General features: G+C 34.7%; 2 protein-coding genes across 3 annotated transcripts; both read left to right on the top strand.

The window, feature by feature from the left end:
* The first annotated feature begins 1,029 nt into the window (after positions 1-1,029).
* Positions 1,030-13,402, top strand: LOC136818020 (prominin-1-like). 2 transcript variants are annotated; one of them, XM_067074385.1, is made up of 22 exons: positions 1,030-1,397; positions 2,120-2,160; positions 2,796-3,004; positions 3,120-3,240; positions 4,993-5,158; positions 5,340-5,623; positions 6,940-7,003; positions 7,228-7,304; positions 7,451-7,536; positions 7,969-8,121; positions 8,304-8,583; positions 8,671-8,817; positions 9,000-9,086; positions 9,204-9,287; positions 9,487-9,540; positions 9,735-9,815; positions 9,952-10,020; positions 10,328-10,420; positions 10,628-10,734; positions 10,895-10,945; positions 11,317-11,436; positions 12,420-13,402. In XM_067074385.1, the coding sequence occupies exons 1-22, from the start codon at positions 1,145-1,147 to the stop codon at positions 12,472-12,474; spliced, it is 2,682 nt and encodes an 893-aa protein (XP_066930486.1). In that variant the 5' UTR covers positions 1,030-1,144; the 3' UTR covers positions 12,475-13,402. The 2 variants fall into 2 exon arrangements, with proteins under 2 accessions (XP_066930486.1, XP_066930487.1); XM_067074386.1 differs by lacking the exon at positions 11,317-11,436.
* A 250-nt stretch (positions 13,403-13,652) lies between these two features.
* Positions 13,653-23,561, top strand: LOC136818011 (uncharacterized). The gene is made up of 12 exons (XM_067074380.1): positions 13,653-13,843; positions 15,927-16,191; positions 19,485-19,663; positions 19,778-19,962; positions 20,135-20,339; positions 20,544-20,656; positions 20,773-20,964; positions 21,084-21,119; positions 21,636-21,792; positions 21,919-22,194; positions 22,577-23,112; positions 23,331-23,561. Exons 2-11 carry the CDS (start codon positions 15,947-15,949, stop codon positions 22,936-22,938), a joined length of 1,950 nt encoding a protein of 649 aa, XP_066930481.1. The 5' UTR covers positions 13,653-13,843; positions 15,927-15,946; the 3' UTR covers positions 22,939-23,112; positions 23,331-23,561.
* The last annotated feature ends 1,617 nt before the right edge of the window (positions 23,562-25,178 follow it).

Consider the following 25,178-nt stretch of genomic DNA (forward strand, 5'->3'; position numbering starts at 1 on the left):
AAGGGATTCATGGAAAAATAACCCCGCCCTTTTTAATGAAATTAACATTTTCAATGAGAAATTCCTTAAAATTTGAGCTATTAGTTGAGGGCATTTTGTAAAATTGTTCTATTGTTTTGGTCAAAGCACTTGTTATACATTTCTGGAAAGCTAAGGGGTAGGGGAATCAAAATTACTTAGGTTCCAATTTTTTTTTGGATATTTTGGTGTGATTTTTGGACAAATATGATGGTCTCAGGCAAAAATCATAGGGTCAAAAATTAATGAAAATCTTAGCTTGGGAAGACGAAGACCTGTTGTATATTTTTGAAAAGCTCTCAAAAAATTAAGATTAGAGATATATTGCAAGTATAGTTGATATCTGTAACTAACTCGAGATATTAACCCTTAAAAACATTGTTTTTCAGCCAGAGTCCAGTTTTTGCGCTTTTTGAGAGCTTTCCAAAAATGTACAGCAGTTCTATGTTTCTCATGCTGACACGAGACGACCTTTTAGCAAAAGGACTATCTTAGAAAGATCATATTTCCAGAAAAGCTATCTTTTGTGTCAAATCGTTTTGAAAAGTCTTTTTTAAACACCTTACCCTATTTCACAGCATCTCATAAAGGTCTGACTGTTTTAGTAAGATGATTTTAGAAATTTAAAGTTCATAAATTTTGATACACTTATTTTGTGTTTAATCTTTAATCTTTTTTTCAACAGAAAAGTTTTAACAATAAATAAAGATCTTCTAGATATGTTTGTTAATAAGTATCAATCAGAGAAAAATTAGAATTTGATTGCAGAGGACTGTATAGTGGATAAAATTTTGACTTATGACAGATGTCATAAATGTATCGTCATGAGATAGGTATTTGAAGTCTGCTTTTCTTTCTTTATAGCAGTTGTCCTCTGTAAACAAAAAATGACAGCTTTGTGGTTTCACTATTAATCAACTTCACATAACTTTTGTAGCAATCAAGTTTTGATATGGTAAATGGTTGTCTGATTTATCAATTAATGAAATATGAATGATTCTCTTTCTCTTTAGATTTAAAATACAGAATGGCAGTAAAATAAAGGGAAACAGAACATTACACAACACTTTTTGTTTACTTATTAAGAGTTTATTTGGTTTATATTCATCCTTGAAAAGACTTTGTAATGGATACAGCTTTTTTGACTTGTTGTATTTTATTGTTATCACAATGTTCGTTTATATTTGGAGCTCGATGCAACAAACAGTTGATACCTGATCAAAACAAGAATATAAAATTTGAGGATTTAAATGGAGATATCGAACCCACAAAACTTTCAACAGAATATGACGCAGCAGGTTTACAACCTCTTTTTAATTTGGCAAACTCTTTTATGAATACAGTACAAGGAGAGAAATTATCTGAAGAATTCAAAGGATGTATGTATACATGTTTTTTTTATTTTTCACTTAACTGATATTTCTGATTCTTTAAGCCCCTTTTAAAAAAACATGTGGTTATCATTTTGATACAACGTGAGATATGAGAAAATGTTTATGAATGCATTTTGTTAGGAAATTGCTAATGTTGCATTATTGTTGATTATTGTTGATAATGATTAACAGAAATGACTTTTATAATATGCTATTCAAGCTTTTTCACAAGCAAGGGAAACATAGACAACCAAATGAAAACTTATTTCTGTGGAAGTCTTCTCCTCCAAAGGAGTAATTTCCTACAACAGGGCAAATATGGAATTTGAAAAAAAACACAGTTTCTTATCAAAAATTTATCAGGAGACCTGTGGCCACACTCTTTACACGAATATAATATTTCTTCAGTTGTCTATACAACTCTTTGCTATAGTCTTCCTCATCTGATATTTGTCATGCTTGTGTTAATAATTGATGAATAAGAAACCTCAAGGATATTTCTTTTAACTTCCTCTTTCAATAATCTCGTTCACAAAACAATAATTTGTGCTAACTAGGAGGTTACTTTCATTTTTTTCCTATATTCTGTTTCTTCTACTGATAAGATATGAAAAGAGACAGAAAAGAGCACAAAAAGCTCTCCCTAACTTCTTACACGTACAAATTCAAATTATAAAACATGTCTAAACCTAACAAATAATAACACTGATCATGATCTTCTTTTTCAGTGAACTTTGATGACATCACCAATGATGAAAACAGAGATAAGGTACACAGAGAATGCTAAATTAACTTTTTACTCTCTGTGGAAATATTTAACTTCTCAATCTTAACAAAAATAATTAAACTTAGAAATTGTTTCATATAGATGGCATCAGATAATATAAAAACTGAAATTCCACAATTCTGAACATTTAAAAATAAGTCTTTGTTTTTTGAACCTACCTCAGAGGTCCTTTGAATTAACTGCTGTGTTCTTCCGTTCGTCTGTTACCAGCTTTTCTCAAGATTGGCTCATTAGTTTTTTCTGATTTTTTGCACAATGATGCAAAATGGCAATATCTAAAATGGAACAGAGCTTGATTTTTGAAGAAAAAAATTTCTGGCCAAAATGTTGGAAATATGCTGGAAAACCAGTTTTTTGGCATTTTCTTGATATTTCATTATTAGTTATTCCCGATTTTTTGCACAAAGACGCATATTAGTAATGCCCATAACGTGGTCAATTCGGATTTTTGGGAAATTTTTTTTGCTATATAACTTTCATCACCAGGTAGGTCCATTCAGCATCTAGCTTGTTTTGCCTACTTGTAAGAGAAGTTACAACTACAAGGGTAATAACAATCTGCTATTTGCACAATTTTGTGACAAACAGTCTACTTTCTTTTTATTGATTATCTTTAGCTCATCAAATATGAAACTCCAGTTGCTATCGCCGCTGGCTTTGGAGTCTTGTTCATGCTTGTTATGCCTTTTGTTGGCTTGTTCTTTTGTTGTTGCCGATGCTGTGGCAAGTGTGGTGGTAAAAGATATCAAAGTCAGAAAGCGGCAGATAGACATTCTTGTTGTGTTATTATGACCGTGATTTTGTTCATCATTTCTGTTATGATGCTGTAAGTAGCCAACTAATTCTAACACTGGATCGTTAAACCTATTCCACAAAGACATTTGCATGATAATTTACTCTAGTTAATACTTTGATAAACAATTTATCTTTCCATTTTCCAGGTGTGGTTGTATGTTCATGTTTGTAACAAACAGCCGAACACATGAAACTGCCCAAGATTTAAGCTCCACCTACAACAAGGCTGTGGATTCAGTCGTTGGTGTTGTCAATTCTACAAAAAATGTATGTACAAAATCTTATTCTTATTTTCTCTTGCTCTAGCTTTGACCCTTGAAATACATTTAAATACTTCAGATGGACATGTTTTTTAATTGTTTCGTTTTTAGGGGTCTTGGGAAATCATCATTCATTTCTAATATAATGAATAATGAACTAAAATTATGCCCTGATGATGGTTGCGTGGAAAAGATAAACTTTAAAACTTTAAAAGAATTTTTTCTAAAGCTTAAATCTGTCATGACTTATGCTTCAACAAAGTGCGGTCCAAAAATGAGCCAATACTTAGCATTTTAGTAGGAGCAAATACTTAGCATTTGGATTTAGAGGCTTGTATCTCTCTCAATTTTTCTGCTATGACTCTAATACTTTGCACATGCCTTTTTATACCTTATAAGATCAATATACCAACATAAGCAATCACTAAAAATGGTTGTATGGTCCCATTATGAGCATGTTTTTAGCATTGGGTGTGACTTTTTTTAATCCACCAGCACAGTTAAGATAAACACAAAAGAACTATGATATTGATATTATGCATACTTGAGGCATTCAAAAAGATAGAAAAACCAAATTTGGCCGATATAACGCATTCCAGGGTCCTTTTATGAGCAAAAATTTAGCATTGACTGGACTTAGAGTTCTTGAAGGCCATGTCTTTTGCTAAAATTTGAAAAACCTGAAGGTTATTGTTATTTCATAGCTCATTCTAGGTGCTATTTGATGCTTGGATCATCCACGAAGCTTAAAAAGTTTTTTCTGTGATCTTTGTCATAGTTAAAAATGGACCAAAAACGAGCAGTATTTTAGCATTTTAACGGAAAATGTTAAATATTTGCTCGATTCTGGACCCTGAAAAGCTTTTGAACATCAAATAAGTTATCATTAATGTTTGATACACAATTGAACAGAACTTCATGAGGTTATTTTATGTTCCTAGGTCTCAAAATGAGCTGAATTTAGCAAAAATTAGACTAGGTGTAAAGTTAATTTTAGTAAGAGAAGCAGAATAAATTGCAGTTTTTCCAGTGGAAAATGCTAAATTTAGCTCCAAACGGGCCCTTTAACAGCTCAAATGTTTTATTGGTGTTAATAAATTGATTATTAAACTACTTCAAAGGAAGTTATGAAGGTTTTACACCCACTCCAGCCTTTTAGTTAGGTGTTTAGAAACATACTAGTAATTCTGCTGCAGTATTTTTAGTGGAAAAATGCTAAATTTAGCTCCAAACGGGCCCTTTAACAGCTCAAGTGTTATATTGGTGTTAATAACTTGATTATTCAACTATTTCAAAAGAAGTTATGGAAGTCTTATACCCAATCAAGCCTTTTACTTTGGTGTTTTGGCACTTATTGTCAATGGGGAAATAGGTGCTAAAAAAGTGCTCTAAAAAGGGCCCCACAATAGGAAAATGTGGGCCTTTTAACAATAGGCTGCTTTAATTGCCATCCCTCTATGAGAATCATTGGTCAGATAGACAACTTCCTGGGTTTTTAGCTCTGATTTAGATCATTTTCCGAAACACATACAAATGCTAAAATTTGCTCCTAACTTGCCCCTACAACAGCTAGAGTTTTGGGAAAAGAACTTTTTGGGGTCCTATCATCACTACTAACATCCTGTGAAAATTTCGGACCTCCAAGTTACCCCAATCAAAATTTAGCTTTTTTGAAAATGCCAAAAACGAAACAATTAAAAAACATGTCCAGATAAGCTATCCAGATAATGTATCAAAAATTGGATGATTTTACTTTTAGGTTCTGGAATATGATATAGCTGGGGAGTTTGTGCCATGTCTTTTAGATGCTATCAAACATGAGCTTGGTCCTTATGGTATCAGATCAAATTTTGGTGATCCCTTACAGAAATTCATCAGTGATAATGTAACTGCTGCTTTAGATACTGCAGATGATATGGCAAAAAGTAATCATTCATATTTTAATTTGTGTTCTTTTATGCATTAGTTTTTGAATATCTCTTTTACAGCTGTATAGTAATTCAGGAGCTAAAAATAAGTAGACTCAAATTTACCAAGAAATGCAGAGAAATGTTTTTCAACTTTCCTGTGTCCATAGTTCAAAGAATTTTGTCATTCATTTTTCAGGGGTGGATACTTTAAAGGTAGATCTTGATGCTATAAAAGCAAAAAGTGATGATCTTAAAAGTGATGGATCAAGCCTGAACAACAACTTGACGACTATAAGGGACACTGACCTTGAAAATGCAAAAATTGGATGTGGAGGTGAACCACAATGTGTGGCTTTGATTGATGGCTTTAAGAACAAAATTACAATGGAAGTGAATTTTGACAACCTGCCTGATATTCAGTCTTCTATTGATGAAGTTGATGAAGCTGTCTCTCTAAATATTTCAGAACAAGTACAAGTTGTAAGTATATATATTGTTTGATCTTGCATTGAAATTGTGGATAATTCCTCTTCAGTCACACCCTGCATGAATTTATTCCTGGAATGACGTGGCCATCATACAAATATTAAGCAGTGATTGGACAAAGTTGAATCCATTGTGTAAAAATATTGGGCATAGTTTTTTTCAAAACTGTTATTTTTACTTTGTGACATAACGCCAAAAAAATGCTCAATTTTCATCAAAATCATTGTGTGACGTCAATTTTGGAAATAGAAAGCTTCCACGGAAGCTAAATATTCGAAAATATTGGAAGTAAAGACCCAATCAAATGTCACTATTCACTTGCGTCAGATAATACACAATATGATTGTAGACTACAATTTCAACCGAAAAATGGGTGAAATTTTATAATTCAATGACCTGCCTTTTCTTTAGATGGCATTGAGCCATTCCATTTCATATCCATACAGGGGGTGGACAACTTTTTCCAGGGGGTAATCAGAGAAGAATTTCCAGGGGTATAAAGGAGTATTTTCATTTTTTCCAGGGGGTAAAAGGTTGTTTTGGTTCTTCCACCTTCACTTTTAAGGTTCTTTTGCAAACTTTGCAAGGTTCTATTTGCCTTGAAAAGGTTCATCCACCCCCTTTGATGGACCAGCCCATTGTTTTCAGTATATACAATATGTGTACTTCAGTTGAAACCAACATATTCAATTTTGACATTACAATGTCTTGGAAGAGACGTACTTAATGGAATTCAAAGCCAGGTCCATCTTTACGAGTCAAAGTTTTAAGAGAAGACGAGCTTGATCTTCAAATCAGATATTGCACTTGATTGCAGTCAGTGATAAAGATTTTTGAAAAGAGTAGCTATTCTATCATTAAAGTTTGAAAGAAATTGTGTGACTGCATCTTTCTTGAAATATGCCCATCTCACCGAATCCTTTTGAAAAAATAGCATGCTTTAAAAAGGGGTGTTAGATTTATACATTTAGAAGATTTTTTATGAATTGCTTGGTTTTACAAATTATGAAAAATACCTTTAGAAATTATTTCCCTCTAACACATGACAAATATTCATTGAAATCTTAAGTTTTTGAAAATCTTAAAAATAATTTGTATCAAAAATGTCAAAAAGGACCCAATTTGATAAAGAGTTTTTTCGTAGTTTTATTCTTTTCCAAAATTGAATTTAAAAGCTTCATAGGCTGGACTCATAAAAGTGTTGGTCACGTGACCCTTGATTTTGGAGGTGGTTTGGTCGGTCAGAAAAGTTTTGATTATATAATCACAAATTATAGTTACGATTGCAATCCCATTTCTCACTTTTTCAGGGAAGAAAAACTTTGAAGGATATCCCAACAACCGTTCAAACTAAAGCTCAATCAAGTGTAGACTGTAAGCTATTCATTTTCACAGAATGGTTCATTCTTGTACACATTTCGTTGCTTTTTGCTTTACTCTTTGTTTATACTCTACCAAAAAATGAAAGGTCTTTAGATTTTTATATATATGTAGGTTTTTCACCATAAATATCCTCAATATATTTGACCAAAACAGTAAAACATGGGCTCAATGTGTTTGTGTTTTGAAGAAATTGATAAAAGTTTTTTATTTTGTAGCGGTTCTCAGTTCAATAAATGATATTCAAGGAGAGCTGGACAAAGAAGTCAACAATATTGTGAAGAGTCTTGATGATGTAAGAATACCCTTTGTTTATCCTGGCAATTCTTTTAATGTCTGATTTCTGGAAAAGATTTTCGATGAAACTTTAACTCAAGTTAAAAAATGACAATTGTGTCATATCAGAATTAGATTTATTTACTTAATAGCATTTTTTTCCAGGCCATCACAACTCAAGAAGCAAAATACAAAGACTATGCAAAATATTTTGATCAATCAAATGAGAACTTCAAATATGAAAATTACAGGTAGATTTGTTATGTTCAAATTAATGGCCACTGTTTTTAGATTTCAATCACAATTGAATGCTATCAAATGGCGGGTCTCTTTGTGTTTCCATTCCAAAACTCTCAAGACAGAACATTTCTTAACTTGTCAACTCAGCACAATCTCTAGTTGTGTGTTAAACTCTGCAGCTTTTGTGTTGTTTATGCAACTATTCCAATTATTTTTGCAGTTTCACCGCTTAATTATTCTACCAGAATTTGCAATTCTTGGGATAAGATCCGACCACAGGGTCTCAAAACATATCACCCTAAGATTAATATACAATGATAATTTTTTAAGGATAATTCTACAAGGATCTAGTCGTAATTATAATCATCACACCTTTGACGGACAGAGTGTTATTTAGAGGGCTCGTATGAATAAAAATGATGACAAATTTTTGTTGATTGTAGATACTACGCATATATTGGGTTGTCTGCTTTGATGGCATTTATTGTACTTTTGTTATTTGGTGGACTTGCTCTTGGAATATGTGGATACCATCGAGAAGATTCTCCGTCCAACAGAACAAAAAAGGCCACGTGTGGTGGCCATTGTCTTATGGCGTAAGAAATTCCATCATTTTGTCTTTTGTCGTTATGTACAGTATTATTTGAAATGCCTTTTGTTGGGTACCTTTTTGGGTACTTATTTTCGATGAATTTTTGGTCTAGAAGTAGGGGTTTGTTATATTTTGGAAAAATGGTGTTTTTTGTTTTGAAAATGAACAAAATAAATTTCTTTTTAGGTCTGTTGGATTCATGTTCATTTTCGCTTTCTTCTTGATGTTGTTTTGCACCATTTGGTATGTGCTCGGCATCCATCTCCATTTTGTATGTCGAGACTTGAAAGATGCAACCTTACTGGACACAATACTCTCCGACCAAATGAATTTGAAACTTGAAGATAATAGACCTGAAGTATCTGTTCAAAACACTTTGAACAATTGTAGAAAGAACCTTCCATTATATAAAGCTCTTGGTGGAGAAACTGTTTTCAATATTACATCCAAATTCAACTTCAGAACTGTAAGATTTCATTCTTAATTAAGTCCTATATATTAATTCTTATTTGAATGATGGTTATTCTTTTCATATCTCATTCTATTTTTATAGCTAGCAGACGATATTGATTCAAAGCTAGATGGTATTTCCATTGACTTGACCGATCAAGTTCTGGTCACACAAGACGTCCAGGATGCTTTGAAAAATTTGAAGACCAATGACGTTAGCTCCATCAATTTCACAGAATTCTTTGCCATTGTAAGTCTTTGTCTACCAATCATAGGGAATGTTTTGTCACAATGAAAAAATAGCAATAGTAGAGCTGGATTTAAAGTTCAGTCATGTAAAAATTATCACAGAACTTTTTATTTGAATTATTGATACTGCGAAATGCGTTTTAGCCTTGAAATACATTCTTGTAATTTTACTTGCAATTTCAGCTTGACGAATCCATCACTAAATTCAACCTGACAGAAGTCGCCAATAATGTGACTGCTGCTGCTCAGAGTCTTAACGCTACGAAACCGGTATGTTCAAAGACTAAAATTTTCTATAATAAATTGTGTTAGTTTTATAACATCAAAGTGTTGAGTCTGAACGATTTCATGTTGTAATTCAATTTTCCTTCTTTCTCTTTTTCAAAGAGTACATCCAATGAATTACTTGCCATTGCCACCAAATTGAAGACTCTTGATTCATTAACCATCCCAAACATCATCTCCAAAGCTGTAAGCAGTACTATTTCATGTTTTCATTCACACTGAATAAACTTTTCTTATACTACCGGTAGGTTGTGACATGAAAACCTAGTAAGGTGTTCCAAAATATCAAATGTTTAAATGTGATGTCTAATTTCTTTTTCACACTGAGTGATTATATTTCATATTTCAAAGATCTTTGTTTTGAATTTTCATATTTTATTTACAGAATGCAATCAAACCTGACGTCACAAAGGTTCAAAACCTGGCTGTCACTCTGCAGGTAAACCAATACCTTCATTATACAGGGCAGCACTGATGTGCCCTAGCCATAAATATTACTTTATCGATTGAAAATTCACATGATAATATGTGTTTAGGCATTTCTCTAGACCACTGATTTGATAGTGCGCTGTGGCTATTCCCAGTGCTAACTTTCACATTATCCACATTACCTCATCTTTTCTTCTCTTCAAGGATGACGCAAGTGTACTATTGGATCAATTGCTTTCTTCCGAATCCTTCATTCAGACGAAAACTGCTGGTGAAGTTATTTCAGTAAGTGCTGCAAATTGAAAAATGTTTAGCTTTGAAACTCCCAAAGGATTTATTTATTTAATGTTGTTCGATTGAATGATTTTTGATCCTTCCAGTTTGTCAACCTTTAATTACTTTATCTTCACTTTTTTTTCAGTTGGTTTCAAAATTTGCAGCTCTCATTTTGGATTGGCTGATGGAAGGCACTGAGTTTTTGGTCAACCAGGTACTCCTTTATGGGCAGAAAACACCTTCAGCTATTTTTCTCAAGATGCTTCCTTCTTGTAGAGTGCTGCACCAAAAACATATTTTATTTCGTCCCTTCTACGTAACAACTCCACCTCATTCATTTGGTCGAATAATAAAGGAACAATCCCATATAGTGATAAAATAAAAACCCATGGTCACCACTGGATTATCATGTTGGCGTCCATTGAGAAAGAAGCATTCTCAATAGCCTTCCACGTTGATCTCCTCTTATTGTAACTTCAAACATTCACAAGTATTTAAAATTCAAAACAAAATTTCTTTAGGCGTTGAACAATATCCTGAAATGTAAGCCGATCTCCGATTTATATGATGGTTTGGTTTCGACTTTGTTATGTGATGATATCGTTCAGAATGCTGTAAGAAAGAAATTACTTCTCTTCCACCATTTTTCTTTTTCATTATCTGCGCAGCAACAAAGCAGCTCGTATTGTAAATTCTCCTTTGATAGGTGCGATCGGGAAAATTTCTTTTCAACGATATGTAATAAATCCTTTTTGATCTTTGTCTACAAATCTTACATTGATTGATATCTCATTCACTGACTTCTTCTCCTTTTCCTTTAGAATGGTTTCTGGCTGGGATTGGGCTGGTGTTTGTTGTTCTTCGTTCCAGCCATCATCTTGGCCGTCAAGTTGGCCAAATATTACCGAAGGATGGAATACGACTCAGGGTGAGGATGCCATGTTGATTTGATGTCTAATGAATGTCATTGTAATGGATAAAATAAAATACAAAATGACCATAATCAACCTCGGCGAACTGAACTTTCCCCTTTTTGATGTCCTTGTTTACTGTCTAGAATCTCAGACAATGATTCTTCTTTCTTTTAGTCTGGATCAATTCGAGCACCCACCTTACAACGACAAAATCCCTCTACAAACGTAAGATGACTTAATTTGTTTCTTTGACTTCTAGTTTATATTTTCTCAAATATTAGCCCGGTGTGCCATTGTAAACAACTATTTATGCTTTATCAGATGTTTATGTTTTCTTCTTTTTAACACTCACTAACCAACACAACTTAACCTTGTTGAACAGAACAGGCTTATCATACTCATCCCTCTCTCACACTTGTTCCCGTCACGACGGAGTGTGCTATTCTCCTTAGTATGCTTCGCCTGTCTCTGTTCGTTTTAACACGACGCACATACACACAACCTTTGGCACTTTTTGTTCTGGCTCTCTCCTTATTTATTGAAAGACAGCTTTAACTTGTATCAAAATCTGACCGACCTTGAACCACCTGATCTAGGTACGAAACAACGGAGGGCGGTGGAGGCGGACAGGAAAGAAGTAGTTTATATGGAGGTGGTGGAGCGCATGGGCGCGGTTATGGAGGAACAGATCCCATGTTGATGGCTGATGATCTAGAGTAGGTCCCGATTCTTCCTTCGCACCTCCTCACCTATGAGTACCTTTCCTTTTCTTTCATTCATTCATTCATTCATTCATTCCCTCTACCACCTATCACCCGAACATAAGCACTTCACCTTCACTAACACTTACACTCATTTAGTAATATTAGCTTCATTTTATTAACTTTGATTACTATCGTATAGTATTTATTCGATTTAATTAATTGACGAATAAGGAGTTAAGAGTCAAAACTACAAAATGGTTCGAAATATATTGAGAATTTTGATTATTTTCTCGTTTTTCGAAATTTGAAGTTTAGGCGAGAAAGTCGCTTGTGCTTTATGTTCAATGTGATCGAATATTTCAATTTGGGAGCGTTTTATGGACTTACAGGACCATATCGACTTTCATGGTATAAAATCATTACTATCAAATATTACGACCATGACCATGTAGCTTGCCCTTTAACCCACTTCTAAAACTAATGACATACAATACTGTACAACACTTGACTTACGCATGATTATTATTATTATTGTGTTTTTGTTTCTGCATGTCCCATGCTGTTCATGACGTACTCTAAACTTTAGTTTTATTTCATTGTTCCGGTTATTTGGGTGTTCCGTATGAAAATTCACGTCATGAATGTCCGAATTTCTTTCATTTAACGTTTTATTTTATGCTTACGTTTTTTTGTAAGAATGCATGTAATCTGAAGCATGGACGATATTACAGGGTTCGAACGAGGGCCAGTTTTGTAATTATGTTCATTTATTTTGAAAACAATCAAGCATTTTGACATTCGCTAATTCGAACGCAAACTTTGATCTTGTTTAAAAAAAGGGAGGCTCAAATCAAAGAAAGGCGTGGTTTTCTTTTCACTTTTTCGTGGTTCGACTTACAAGAATATTCAATGTAGAATAGAATTAGCGAAAGTCCACTAAGTTATATTTTGTTCTTGTGCTGCCAACAAATCTTTGAACCCAATTTTACTTGTAGGTATGATCACCACCCACCACCACCCTACCAAAATCAAGGTTACGCCAACCACTGAGATATAAGAGAGGGTCGAATGATATTTAAATGAAGAAAATGTTTGCATCTGCTTCAAGCTGATTATAATGGCTATATTTAGTCTTGAGATTGGAAGATTTTTAGAAAGAAAAATGACAACATATGTATTGGGTGAGGATGATCTTCTTGGGTGTTGGTCACGTTGTCGTTGGATAGGTCCCATAGACCAATCAAATCGTTGGATAGGTCCCATAGACCAATCAAATCGTTGGATAGGTCCCATAGACCAATCAAATCGTTGGATATTTTGTAATTATTTTAAAATCAAGCACTTTTATAAACATTGTAGATTTTCTTTTTATCACTCAAACTCAGATCAATCGAAAGTTTGATGCTCTTCTAAAATTGTCACCCAATTATTATTTCTTGATGATTCAGCAAATCTGTATTTCTTTCTCTGATTTGGTGTTTTAGAATTTCGTAAAATCCGCTAAATTTGTATGATATTTAAATATTTTGGTTTTTATTTAGTATTATTTCTATAATGTTCGTCTCGCTGGAATGCATTACATTTAATAAGCCCTTTTACTTTTTATATTTTTGTAATGTCTTTCTGTGTTCCAAACTTCTGCAAGGGAAATTGTGCGCCGAAATAGTTCGCTTTCATCATGTCCCTGTGCTGACTCTCTCTTTCACTTCAGAGACAGTGGGTCGGGCAGGAACACCAAACCTTTACTCACTTCTGTACTGGAGTTACCGGGGTAATTCTTTTTTGTCATTTTATAAATACGTTGTTTTGAATTATTCGCGTGTTTTATTTGTTTTATTTTTTTTAGAGTAGAGTTTTACTCATCATAAGTACGTACTGAGAGGACTGAGAGGATAAGTCTGTCAGCAGTCTCTACTTCTAATACTTGTACAGTGCAAATTTTAATGAGAAACTAAAGATAATACTATGCTTGTAATAATTTGTGTTTTGCTTATTTTTGATACCTTTAAATCATCTGGGGTTTGGATGTTAAGCTATTTTGTTTCAAAGCGATTTACTCATTGTACTAAGAAAATAGAATATGCCACGAGAAGAAGTAACTAAATTGATTAAGAAAAGTGTTTTTCTTTTGGAAGATTATTCACTTTGCGGTGGTTAGTTTCTTTCTGCAAGAAACCTCGTGTAAGAAAGATAGACAGAATTTGATATCATCTTTACTTTTCATTTTTAGATGAAAAAGAAAATTAAAAACAAAGAAATTCGAGTAAAAAATGAAATGTTCAAAGAAAATAAAAAGAGATCGCAATGTGAATGTGCTGCTGGTTATGTCACCATTGAACAAGAAATCGGTTGAAGATCAAATTAAGAGCAATTTTCTACAACAAGATAAATTGACCATGATATGTCATAGGACTTCTAGGTTTGTACATTTTAATTTTAATTTTGTTTACCTTTTTCAATGCCAAATGATGTCTATATGATGTTGAAAATGCTGCCAACCAATCAGACATTCGGTCTGGGATAAGTTGATGCATAACTCCTAACGCGGAACAAGAGATCTTAAAATATCTTTTACTCATTAAAACACATTACTTTAGAGATAATATGTCTTTTATGTCAAGATCTAAACACACAGCAAGGGGCCCTCATAAATTTGATAATTGCGTCATCAGCTGCTCACAGAAGGCTTTCGAGTTGATCAGTTTAGAATTTAAGTCATATTCGAAATTCAATTTCATTTTATATACCCTATGATTCAATTAATTTTGTTGTCTGAATGCCCACTTTAACAGGCGTTGCCAGGGGAGCAACTTAATTCTAAAATACGACTGGTTTTGCCAAAGATTTGTTTGGGTGTTTGTGCAATACACAAGTTTAATGTCCGTTGTTTCCTTAAAAATATAGTTTTTTTTTGTAAAGTGAGCCCGTTAAGAATTAGTTACCTTTAGTCACTTCACGCATCCCCCAAAAGGTTCAAGGATGGGAGAGAAGAAGAGTTAGTTTCCTCGCTAGACGACAAAAAGATTAGAGATCATTCGTGAAAAACAAATGAACAGCTTTTTGTGATATTGGATTCACAATGCAATGGCATCAAATGAAATTCCCAAAGTTCCTGTCAGGAAATTAAGCCCTATTTTTAAAAGAATGCCATTTTCAAAAGTATCTTATACGCGCGAAATTTTCGAAGCTAATTATGATGTCATCAAAAGAATTTGTGTGACTGATTGGTACGTCGTTTGTTTGTTATGTTTGTTTTGATCTGGTGTACACAATACACGAAATGTTACAACATATTGTCAATAGAATGTACAATAAAGTTATCATTCAATCATAAGAAATATTTTCTACATGATATTTCACTCAGCCTGTAATCAGAACGAGATTATACAAAGCATGAGAAAGTGACGTCGGTGATAGCACCAATGAATGAATAAAAATGAGTTGGACTGAGAAAATCTCTTTACAGCATTATATTTTTGTAACAGAGAAAAAATAAACGACTTATATCTTTTTGTTGCGGAGATATTCATTTTCCCAGGCCTCTTTTCTGATGATGATTTGATGTCACGATTCTCTGATCCTTATCACCCGTCATCAACCCACCCCCTTGTGACGTCACACTCGCCACAACTCGATCTTTCAACTCGCTCAGCGAGTGACGAATCCATCCTAACAAGACTAGCCAATGACATTTTTGCAGGGGCAGCTGGTTGTAAACTTTCCTTAAACCCGCATGAATGTCATTTGAAAGAGAACGGATAAACAAAAATAGAGAGTGAGTGTGTGCTGTAAGATGGAGAGTGACGAGATAATAACTAATTTAATAGTGGCGGAAAAATCAAGATGTCCTCCTCTAATAATAAACTGCTAAACAAAGTCGATCACTTCTAATCATTATCTATTCGAGTCAACTTATCTTCTTGTTGGGCTTCTTTTCGAAAACTTGCGCGCGGGGGTTGTAAAAAGAAGACTTGTTTTTTAATTCGGTCGGTGCTGTTTTTTCTGTACTTCAAGCTGGGAGCCTTTTTCGGTCTTCCCTTGACTACGAAGTGTAGATAGAGTGTTAAAAGGTTTGTTCTAAAGGTTTGTTTACATTTGAAGCATCGCGTAACTCAAATGTTTAGCGCGAATTGAAAGAGTGATGCGCGTTTCGTTAGAGTTATGTGAATCAGTTTAAATTTAATGTAGTGTTAAATATTGACACAAAGAAAAAGCCTTCTCCTTTATTTGACGGTGAAATATTATGTGGATCGTCATCAGCGCAAGTTGTATTCGCTTTAAAATGTGTTTGTGTTTGAGTTGAAACAAACTCTACTCTCCAACGAGTACATGTGTTTGTACAATTTCATGTTTATTGAGAAATTATTGACCAAAATATGGATTACAACCAAACAAATTTTATCATACCATGATTACATAGGAGTATGAGTTTGAGGTCGGTGATTTCTCTTTCGATGGTTACTTGTACCGTCTTGATCAACCTTTTCCCTTTTCATTTTCAGACCTCACAAACACGAAAAGAATGGAGAACAAAACAATGTTATTTTACATCGCTGGTTTATTGCTTTTTGCGACGATCGGAATCCAAGCACAACGAAGCCCTTCCAAAACATTTTTGGAGGTTGTTGGACTTTCAGAACGTGTGGTTGGTGGAAAGCCTGTGTCCCAAGGCATGTTTCCATGGATTGTTTTCATCCAGGCTAATCACAAATACAAGAATAATACACAGACTAGTAATTTGTGTGGAGGATCGCTTATCCATGAAAGGTACTTCATTTTTCTATCTATTCGCGCGCGTGTTTGCGGTTCGTTCGCGCGCTTCGCGTTCTGCTGGGACTGTTAGTATTTACAGTAATTTTCTTGAATATATACTTTATAAAATATGTTTTTTCCTTCTCAATGACTTGTTGTAATCATTTGGTGTAATTACGACATGGTTTCTACGTCACCCTGGAAACCTGTTCGAATGATTTGCATTCCTTTTGCATTTTGTATGTGCAATATTTGTTCTTCGATTTCATTGTTTTCCAAACTTCGATGTCATCATTTTTGTGGTACGTTGCTAAGATGGGCGAGGGATCCTGCAAGTTTTGCATTTTCGTTTTCAAACGGTGAAAGTAAATTAACGACTTTTGTCGGTAATTTTGTCGTGTGTCGGTCGGAAAGAGGAAAAAGAGTAGGATGCGATTACAAAAAATGGCCGATTTTTTAACACATCATTTACAACATTGACGGATATTAGAAGCCATAGACTTTCTTTCTTATGAAGCTTTTATGATATCCGCTCACAGGTTTTTAGCGGAAAGCATTTCGCGGTCTTTATTATATGATAACGGTATTTCATAAAACTTTCAATTTTTTTAGCAGATTATTTGTTCAAGTAGAATCACTAGATTTCTAACTTTCTGACTTTCTGATTAAAAAAAACTTTGATGGTAGTGTTACTTGTATACTAGGTAAACATCTTACAATTTTGAGGTGCCGAGAGGTGATTAACATACGTAACTCATACAAAACTTGAATATTTCCAGAAAGCTTCTTCGCTCTTTATCTTCTATGAGACACGTGTAGATGCAGTTAATCGCCATCACCGATCATTAAAACATTCCATTCTTTTTAACACCCTGTTCACATTAAGGAAATGAAGAAGTTCCGTCGAGGAAATCACCACCCTCAAAATTAACCAAGAATTTCAAAAGTTTATTTTAGTGGTCTCTTTCATTCGCGTTTTCAAGTTTGTTCGCCTGCTAAAACTGTTCTTCTTAAATTCTTAAATTGTAGAACGGATTAATAAAAATCGTTACGTATTTGTAACTTTTTTCTTTTCTTGACCGATTTAACTTGTGGTTTTAAGGACTGCCTCTGTAAATGTCCTTCGATCGGAGAGCAATATCATCTTTTCGATTGAGCTTTCCATACCCACCTTCTATACCCACCTTCTAACAGCTCGCACTTACGTCATAAACACGTTAAGCTGACAGAACATACTGAGGATCATCCTCATACATCTGGGAATAGCGCATGACAGAAATAGAAAGCTATTCGATAGCAGTGTTGAAGAGAGAAAGAGAGAGATGTTTGCAAATTGAATTGCTGCCACTGATGCAGCCCATTACAAGGTGTCATTATCATCGGCTAATCGTGTGTAATTGTTATAAGACACACAAATTATGAACATCAATTCGATTAAAACAACTTTCTCTATTTCATCATGATCTTTATCTTCGGTTTTGTTTCCACAACCCGCTCAACTCAAAATATTACATTTTCAAAAGGTGGTTATTGAATTTCTTAAAACTTCCCCTTAACTTTGTTTGTGGAGATCAACCTTTGTATATTGTGTGAACTTCCTTCTTCATTAGAGAAGAAAGGAGAAGAAAGGAGATCTTGTAACACACACCTCATCTCATTATTTTGATCATCCTCCAATATTCATGTGTTTGTTTACACAAACGAGCTTACTTTGCATGTTGCAAGCTCATCAACATCAACTCCATTGTGATTCAACTGATGACATGATATATCCAACCTAATTATCATAATTTATTTATCATATTCACCCTACCTTCATCCAATATCAATAAGATCAATAATTTTCCCGATATCATCAATGAAATTTAACAATATCTGAGTGCAAAAGCTATCTCTGCTTCATCTTCTACCTTTTACTGATTGACCACGCTACTCTGGTTGAAACACGGGGACCTTTTTCACAATATATGAGGACTCAGGTTCTTTCTTTATTTTGTTAGAGCTATAAACGATGGTTTCAAAACAGGTGGTATTTTATGGTGCTAATTATCGTTTTATTACAGCGGAAATAACGCGACATTAATTTCTAACATTTTTTAATTTGATCGAAATTGACCAAATACCGAAATGATTTCCGCGCCATTTGCGGGACCGGAATATTTCAAAAGGGGGATGAGTTCAAGAGACGTCAATTCGTTGAATTTGTTTTCATCGTTAAACTTGCTCAGTGTTCTGAAATTGTTGAATGTTACCACACATATCGTTGTTGTTATTATTAACAAAAACTCGCGAATAAATGAACTTTTTGTTCTCAGAAAACCACCCTTTCATATCTTTTTAATTAACATACTTCAAATGGTCATCTAATCACTCGGTCAGTACTCGATTAATCTCATCAAAGTCCACCAAACTATTCTCAAATCGATAGTTATCAAAGGCGCCTTTCTTATCTCACAAATCGAAAATAGCACACACTTATCTCCAGAATGTTTGTTTGTTATCTCAAACACAAACAATCTGCGACTTAATGATCAATTTTCATGGATTCCTAAGGAACTAATCATCAATGATCGGAATGAAGGCAACACGATCGACAAAAGGCAACCTGTGACGACCGTCTAAAAAAGCTGTGAAGACCTTCCAAAATGTGTCAATTTCTGTCAGATTTCGAAAAACGGGAATAAAAAGGGACCAAAGAAGCTAATACATTTAATCAAATTTATCAAACGGATACTTTTAAATGAACAATTTGATGTTGGGAAGGTTGTAAGATTAGGGAGCTTATAAATTGATGAGATCAAATTGAAACTGTATAATAAGCTTTGGATTTTCGTGTCTTTTGATCTTGTTTACATGAAGTCATGCTGCGAAAGATGCGGGAACACTCAACAATTTGAAACTATTTCTCTTTTTCATCAAATTTCTCTAATTATTTTAATGAGATTGATTTTTCTGACCAACATTCAATATCGATCTTTCAGAAGAGTTAATCAGAGTATTGTCTTTAAAGATCTAATTTTTTCTTCGCACAAACTTAACGTGAACTATTTGATTCGGCATCCTTTGAACTTCAAACTTCCCTGGTCGAAGAATCGATAGCCAAATGAACCACCTGGAAAGATCTGTTACAAAAACAGCTTGCTATTTATCTAAACTACTAAAGAGCTAGTCATCCTCTAAACAGTTCCTGTATACTGCTGAAAAGGATTGAAAAGAAAACCAACATTAAAAAAACTTTTTAACATAATTTGTTCTCCATCCAACATTTGTTTTGTAAAATTCTTCATCTCACTCACTTTCATCTTCAGGTGGGTGTTGACTGCAGCACATTGTTTACCTCACGGCGAACGTACTACACGAGTGGTAGTTCATATCGGGAAGAAATCGCCTGTCTCCTTCAGTCAAAGTCGAACCAACCTCCCCGCGGAGAAATACCGAGTACGATCTATCTTCATCCATCCAAATTATGCTGGTAGCGGTTTCAGTGGTAAGTGTAGTATTCGCTGAAAGTTCTCATTTTCAACAGCTTTAAAAGGTCGAATTTGCAAATACCTATCTAATAAAAGCATAGTTTCAAAGCTTGTTTTGATTTTATCATCAGGTGCTGACCTTGCACTCTTACATTTGCCTCGTCCATCGAAACATCCCACCATTCGATTGGCTATTTCACCGGTAGACGATAAATGGTACGAAAGTGGATCCATAGCAACGGTTGCTGGTTGGGGTTCCACCTCACCTCACGACACACAACAAATCTCACAAGAACTTCGTTCTGCTGAAGTTAAGGTTAGTGACATATTTCATTACTTAGATGGAAAACTCCCCTCATTCATTAACCAATGTGACCAACCATACAATAAGTTAGTTATTAAGTGGAAATTTCTAGCTTTACTATCGCAAAGATTTGTATTTCTCTTGAGAGATTCTAATGACGAAACACTTTCTTTCAATCTTGCAGGTTGTAAGTCACAAGAAGTGCAACAAAGCAAATTCGTTCAACGGGTCCGTTCTGAAAGACATGTTTTGCGCGTCCGGTGACGGGAAAGATGCGTGTTATTCGGACAGTGGTGGTCCTTTAATGGTACGGGATGGATGTCGGGATGAATGGGTCTTGATCGGCGTCGTGTCGTGGGGAAAGAGTTGCGCTCACAAAGATTACCCTGGTTAGTGATCATATTTTCCTTCGATGAGTTTTTAAATAATGAACTCTTGAACTCGCTGCTCATTTTTGGACCTACCTGAGCTTCTATAAACTAGCCCGTGTTCGTCACCAGCTGTTTCGTTATTGGCTAATTCCACCCCTTATAACTAATAGCTGGCCGTACTTCATTTCGTGTACTTAAATCTGTCATATTTCTGACTTCCAGGTGTTTACGTCAAATTATCGGTGTACTCTGATTGGCTGATGGACCGTTTGTATCCAGGACGACAGAAATCGTATTTATCAACACAATGTTGTTGTCGGCACCAAAATAATGAGGTGAGTCAAAACATTCTACGAATTGTCTGCTATGTTTCGCTGTTTGAAGCTTGTTCAATTGTAAGAAAGAAAATGCACTGTTCTTTTGATCTTTCTTCATTTTCATTATCTTACAGATCGATGAGAATGCATTGCGAACAAAATTCAAAAAGAAGCGACACAATGAACATCCTGCAAACATGAAGCTCGTCCATCTTCAGTCACGTGGTTTCTCCGGTCATTACCGCTTACTAAAGGGACCGCAAGGACCACCCGGCGAACCCGGAAGACGAGGAAGCGCCGGCCTTCCCGGTCGTCAAGGACCTCCGGTAAGCTTGATCGAGTTAAACATTTTTCAGATTTGGCATTTCTTTACTTCGCTTTAAATTTAAAAAAATATATGAAATTCGTTATGTTTATTTTAATAAGCATGTTTTCACATTTTCAGGGTGATCGAGGCAAACAAGGACCAAGAGGAAGAGTGGTAAGCAAGACAATCATGAGATTTAAAAAAATCCTTAATTTTCGGATTCTTTTTTTCTCTTACAGTTGACCTTTTCGGTACCGTTTCGTAAATTATATTGTTCACATTAGAAGGTCGTCTCATTCACTTTGGTCACGAAATGCAATTTTTTACTGAAAATCCTCAAAAACTCTAGTATATAGGAATATAAAAGAGTGTTGACCTTGGCAAGAAGTGGGTGTCAACCGCGAAAATTAGTTCTGCAAAATGAGCCAATTTAGTACCCTTGCAACGCGAAAATAAGTTCCGTGAAAATTAGTTCCGTGAAAATTGGGATGAGCTGGAGTTTTTATAAGATACTTCACTAATTGGTCGTTTGAAGAAATAGAGATGACGCGTTCTTTAAATAAAGTAACAAAATTGTTTTACTACGTGTTAACGACCAACCAAATCAAATAAGAGCTTGTAAAAACTCCAGCTTGTCCCTGAAAATTAGTTTCCTTAAGGTATTCAAGATGATGATTTTTCATATTTTAGGGAGCAGCAGGAAAGCCAGGTTTGCCAGGAAACCCAGGAAAGTTGATCGGTGCAAACGACAAGATTTATTCCAGCTTGGAAGAAGTCAATCGAGTACTTGACGAGGTCAAGAAGTTGAAAACTGAGCTAGAAATGACTATTCGCGAAACTAGGCTAGGTAAAGTGATCTTATTATTTCTGCGTAGAGGATCCAATATTTCCGAACCATTTCCATTCATCTTTTGCAAGCATTCAAGTTTCAATTACCTTCCTTGACTGAATTTGTTTTGAACTTTTTCCCCAGGCCGAACAATTGAGCATGCAGCGCGAACTTGTCAAGACATATTTCGATCGAACACCGGTCTCGTCAATTCTGGCAAATATTGGTTGAGTCCGCAACAATATGATGACTCAGCGTTTGTTGGATACTGCAACATGGATGACGTAGGTGGGGGTTGGACACTAGTTTATTCCTTCAAAGTATTACGTCATCAAAATAAGTCGTTGGAGATGGTACCAAAACCAAAATGGCGGAAACACGAGCACAAAGAAGAAGGAGCATCAGATACAGCGCCTAAATGTAAGTTTCAACTTGTCTGTTTTGAATGCTTTGTGTTTTCATTTGTCTTTTTGAGTGCTTTTCACATTGCTGTTGAATCAAACAAGTCAGTATTACAGGCTCATGATCTCTAACCATAGCCTAGTTAACTCTAACCATACATTGAAGATTGAAGTTTTAATGTGCTGATTAAGCTATTTCACTGTCTAAGAAATAAGCTCTAAAGATGTATGAGCGGGTTTTGCTGTCAGACTCATTTTACACTCGATAGAGTTGTCGTTTTTCGAAACACTACCACGGCAAATCTTCATTGTTAAAAATATGCACAAAAGGAAGATACATCCAGGTCTGTAATGAATTTTAGTTCTTCAAACTCACACTTGACTTCTTCTCTCCTTTTTAGACCCCAAGGACCATGGAGCAGTGGATTACAACTTGTGGCGATACATCGGTGCTGAGATTCTCATCAAATCCGTACGCGGTGATTGGTTGAAATGTAAATCAAGTGAAGCGTCTTCAAGATATCTCGATATTTTCCCGCCTACTTCTTCTTTGAAAAAGAGACCAATTATTCATAAACTAGACTGTGAGATTGTAAAAAATGAACATGAGTCAGTAAGTGGCTGTCTCAGGCTACCAGAGGCCATTATGTGGAACCGTAGTGGACTGGTAATGACCGAGTCTAGTCTTTTAGACTGGGCAATTCAAAAACACTGTAGTGGTGATCAAAGAATAGACGATGAAGTTTTGTTTTATATACGGTAAAGATGAAATAGTGATATATTCGGTAATGTAATTTGGGATGGGTGACAGAGGGCTGTGTCCCTCCATACGTTTGAAGAAATTGCACTAACAAGAGAGCAGTAAACGTGTTTAGTTCATTTATCAGACCGCCGACTACTCGATATTCAAATTCATACAGCCATGCAAAGACTGAGGGTATTAAATGAAAGTCCGTTTGATTCGCTCGTTCTTCTCGTTTGTAGACTAGTAAACCACGTCGTTGTATTTCGCTGCAGATTGAACTTGCAAATGGGATCTATTTTTCTATATGTTCCAATCCACTCTCCCGCGGCAATTTCTATTTTTATAAGAACTCTTTATTATAAGCACTATTCCCGCGTTCCTGTGTCCAAGGAAAGAAAGACGCTTGCTAGTCTATCTCGTTTGAGGCTCATCTGAGCTGCTCGGAATATTAGATTTCTTCTGTAATATTTTTGAAATACTATATTTTCTATTATATTATTTTTTATGGTAACAATTTTAGCCGCTTTTTATACTTAGATAATATGCAAGATATATAAGACCGTGTAAATAATATGTCAAAAGAGAGTTATTAAAATTAGAAACATTAAAAGAATATAATGTATATCAGGATACTGAAAGAATTTGTTGCAGAGATATATTATTATTATGTGGAACAAGTGTACCTTACCTACCCCTGTCCCTCCTCAAAATCCTTCTTGTCTACATCAGTTTCAGCGCCAATCTACAAAGAGTGGCACAAAAAAAATTCATTGGTAATAAAAATTTCTAAGTACAGTATGTGGCCCCCAAAACGGCGATCAAATTTGAAATTTCTCTCAATTCTAGAGGAAAAGAGATTTTACAAAGATTTTTGCTGCATGAAAACCTTTAATATCTCTACTTTATTTCCTGGAAGTTCTTTTTCAAAATTTTCAATTTCAACAATATTTTTCAATCGCTTAAAGATAGGTAGCTTTTTTCAAATGGCCCCCAAAACGGAGGTTTGAAATTTTAGCGATTTCTCGAGATATCTTTAAGATATGAATACAAAATTTTGACCATAGTTTTGAAATATGAATTAAAGGGTTTTGGGCATAAATTTATTTGATAAAATTTTTACGATATACCCCTGGTTGTCAAAATGCAGGTTTGGGGCCCCCAAAACGGAGGTGCAGTTAAAATCAAATTATTAAGCCCCGTGGTAATAGGGGGAAAAAATATGAACATATTTGTATTTTCCCTTAAATTTACGACCCGATGGATGTAAAAATTATGATTTTTATAAAATATTTCAAGATTTTCGATATTGCAAAGTCCAAACTGAAAATTTAGAAATTTTCAAAATGACAATTTTGATTTAACAACGTCTTAATCAAGTTTTTGAAAACAAATCTCTTTTAAAAATAGTTCCATTCATTGGTGTATGGAATAAGCTGTGAAAATTTTAGAAAAAAAGCTTAACTGAAACTGAAAATATTAAGCTTTAAAGATATTTTTCTCCTATATTTTGCAAAAAAATGACAGAATTTGCCGTTTTTGTTGATTTAGCGAAATATTTTATATATAATGTTAATTTTTTGTTATAAACTATTAACTCGAGGTGATAGGAATAGAATTCCAAGATTTTTTGCTTTTTCTCATATTTAGAATTTTCGGTTTTGTCAATGCTGATTCTAGGGCTCCAAAATACTGGTTGACCTTCAAGATGCTATATCTTTTACAGGGCCCGCGCCACCGGGGGGGCCGGGGGGGCCATGGCCCCTCCACTTTTTTGCAAAGCAAAATAAAAAATTTCTCTTCACCTAATAATCGTTTTCTTTTCTGTGCGCGTGCCAATAAAAACGTTAACCTTTCTAAGAGGGGACAGATGGACACTTAAATAAGTCTAATTATACTATTTTGTTTTAAAAAAGACAAACTTAACAGTTTTCTTTCAGAAAATCAGAACAAAAAGGAAGCTGTTTTAGCCAAATAAGACAGGTCAAAATCGAAAATTTTCCGGCCCGTCGGCGCAAACCATGGTTGCGCCTCCTTATTCACTATATTTTTGTTGGCCCCCTCACTTTCAAAATCGTGGCGCGGGCCCTGTTTTACCCAGCCTCTAAAGTCACAGATGTATTTCCATTTTCTGAACGGTATTAGGTGTAGAAAGTTTCCTATACCCCGTTTTCATAACTTATTTTCAATATCCAAAGAGTTAGAGTGAGTTGTATGCAATTTTTATCTAATTTTGGTGTTAAAATATTTTCTTTAGACGC

This window comes from Clytia hemisphaerica, unplaced genomic scaffold, assembly GCF_902728285.1.
Source record: "Clytia hemisphaerica strain Z4C2 unplaced genomic scaffold, Clytia hemisphaerica genome assembly, whole genome shotgun sequence".
Classification (NCBI taxonomy): domain Eukaryota; kingdom Metazoa; phylum Cnidaria; class Hydrozoa; order Leptothecata; family Clytiidae; genus Clytia; species Clytia hemisphaerica.

Bases quoted from the DNA above. Each gene is read 5' to 3' on its own strand.
- LOC136818011 (XM_067074380.1), top strand. From the start codon at position 15,947: ATGGAGAACAAAACAATGTTATTTTACATCGCTGGTTTATTGCTTTTT. The intron at 20,657-20,772 runs GTGAGTCAAAAC...ATTATCTTACAG, and splicing joins GTCGGCACCAAAATAATGAG to ATCGATGAGAATGCATTGCG. The intron at 21,793-21,918 runs GTAAAGTGATCT...CTTTTTCCCCAG, and splicing joins TATTCGCGAAACTAGGCTAG to GCCGAACAATTGAGCATGCA.
- LOC136818020 (XM_067074385.1), top strand. From the start codon at position 1,145: ATGGATACAGCTTTTTTGACTTGTTGTATTTTATTGTTATCACAATGT. The intron at 5,624-6,939 runs GTAAGTATATAT...TCACTTTTTCAG, and splicing joins TTTCAGAACAAGTACAAGTT to GGAAGAAAAACTTTGAAGGA. The intron at 10,021-10,327 runs GTACTCCTTTAT...AAATTTCTTTAG, and splicing joins CTGAGTTTTTGGTCAACCAG to GCGTTGAACAATATCCTGAA.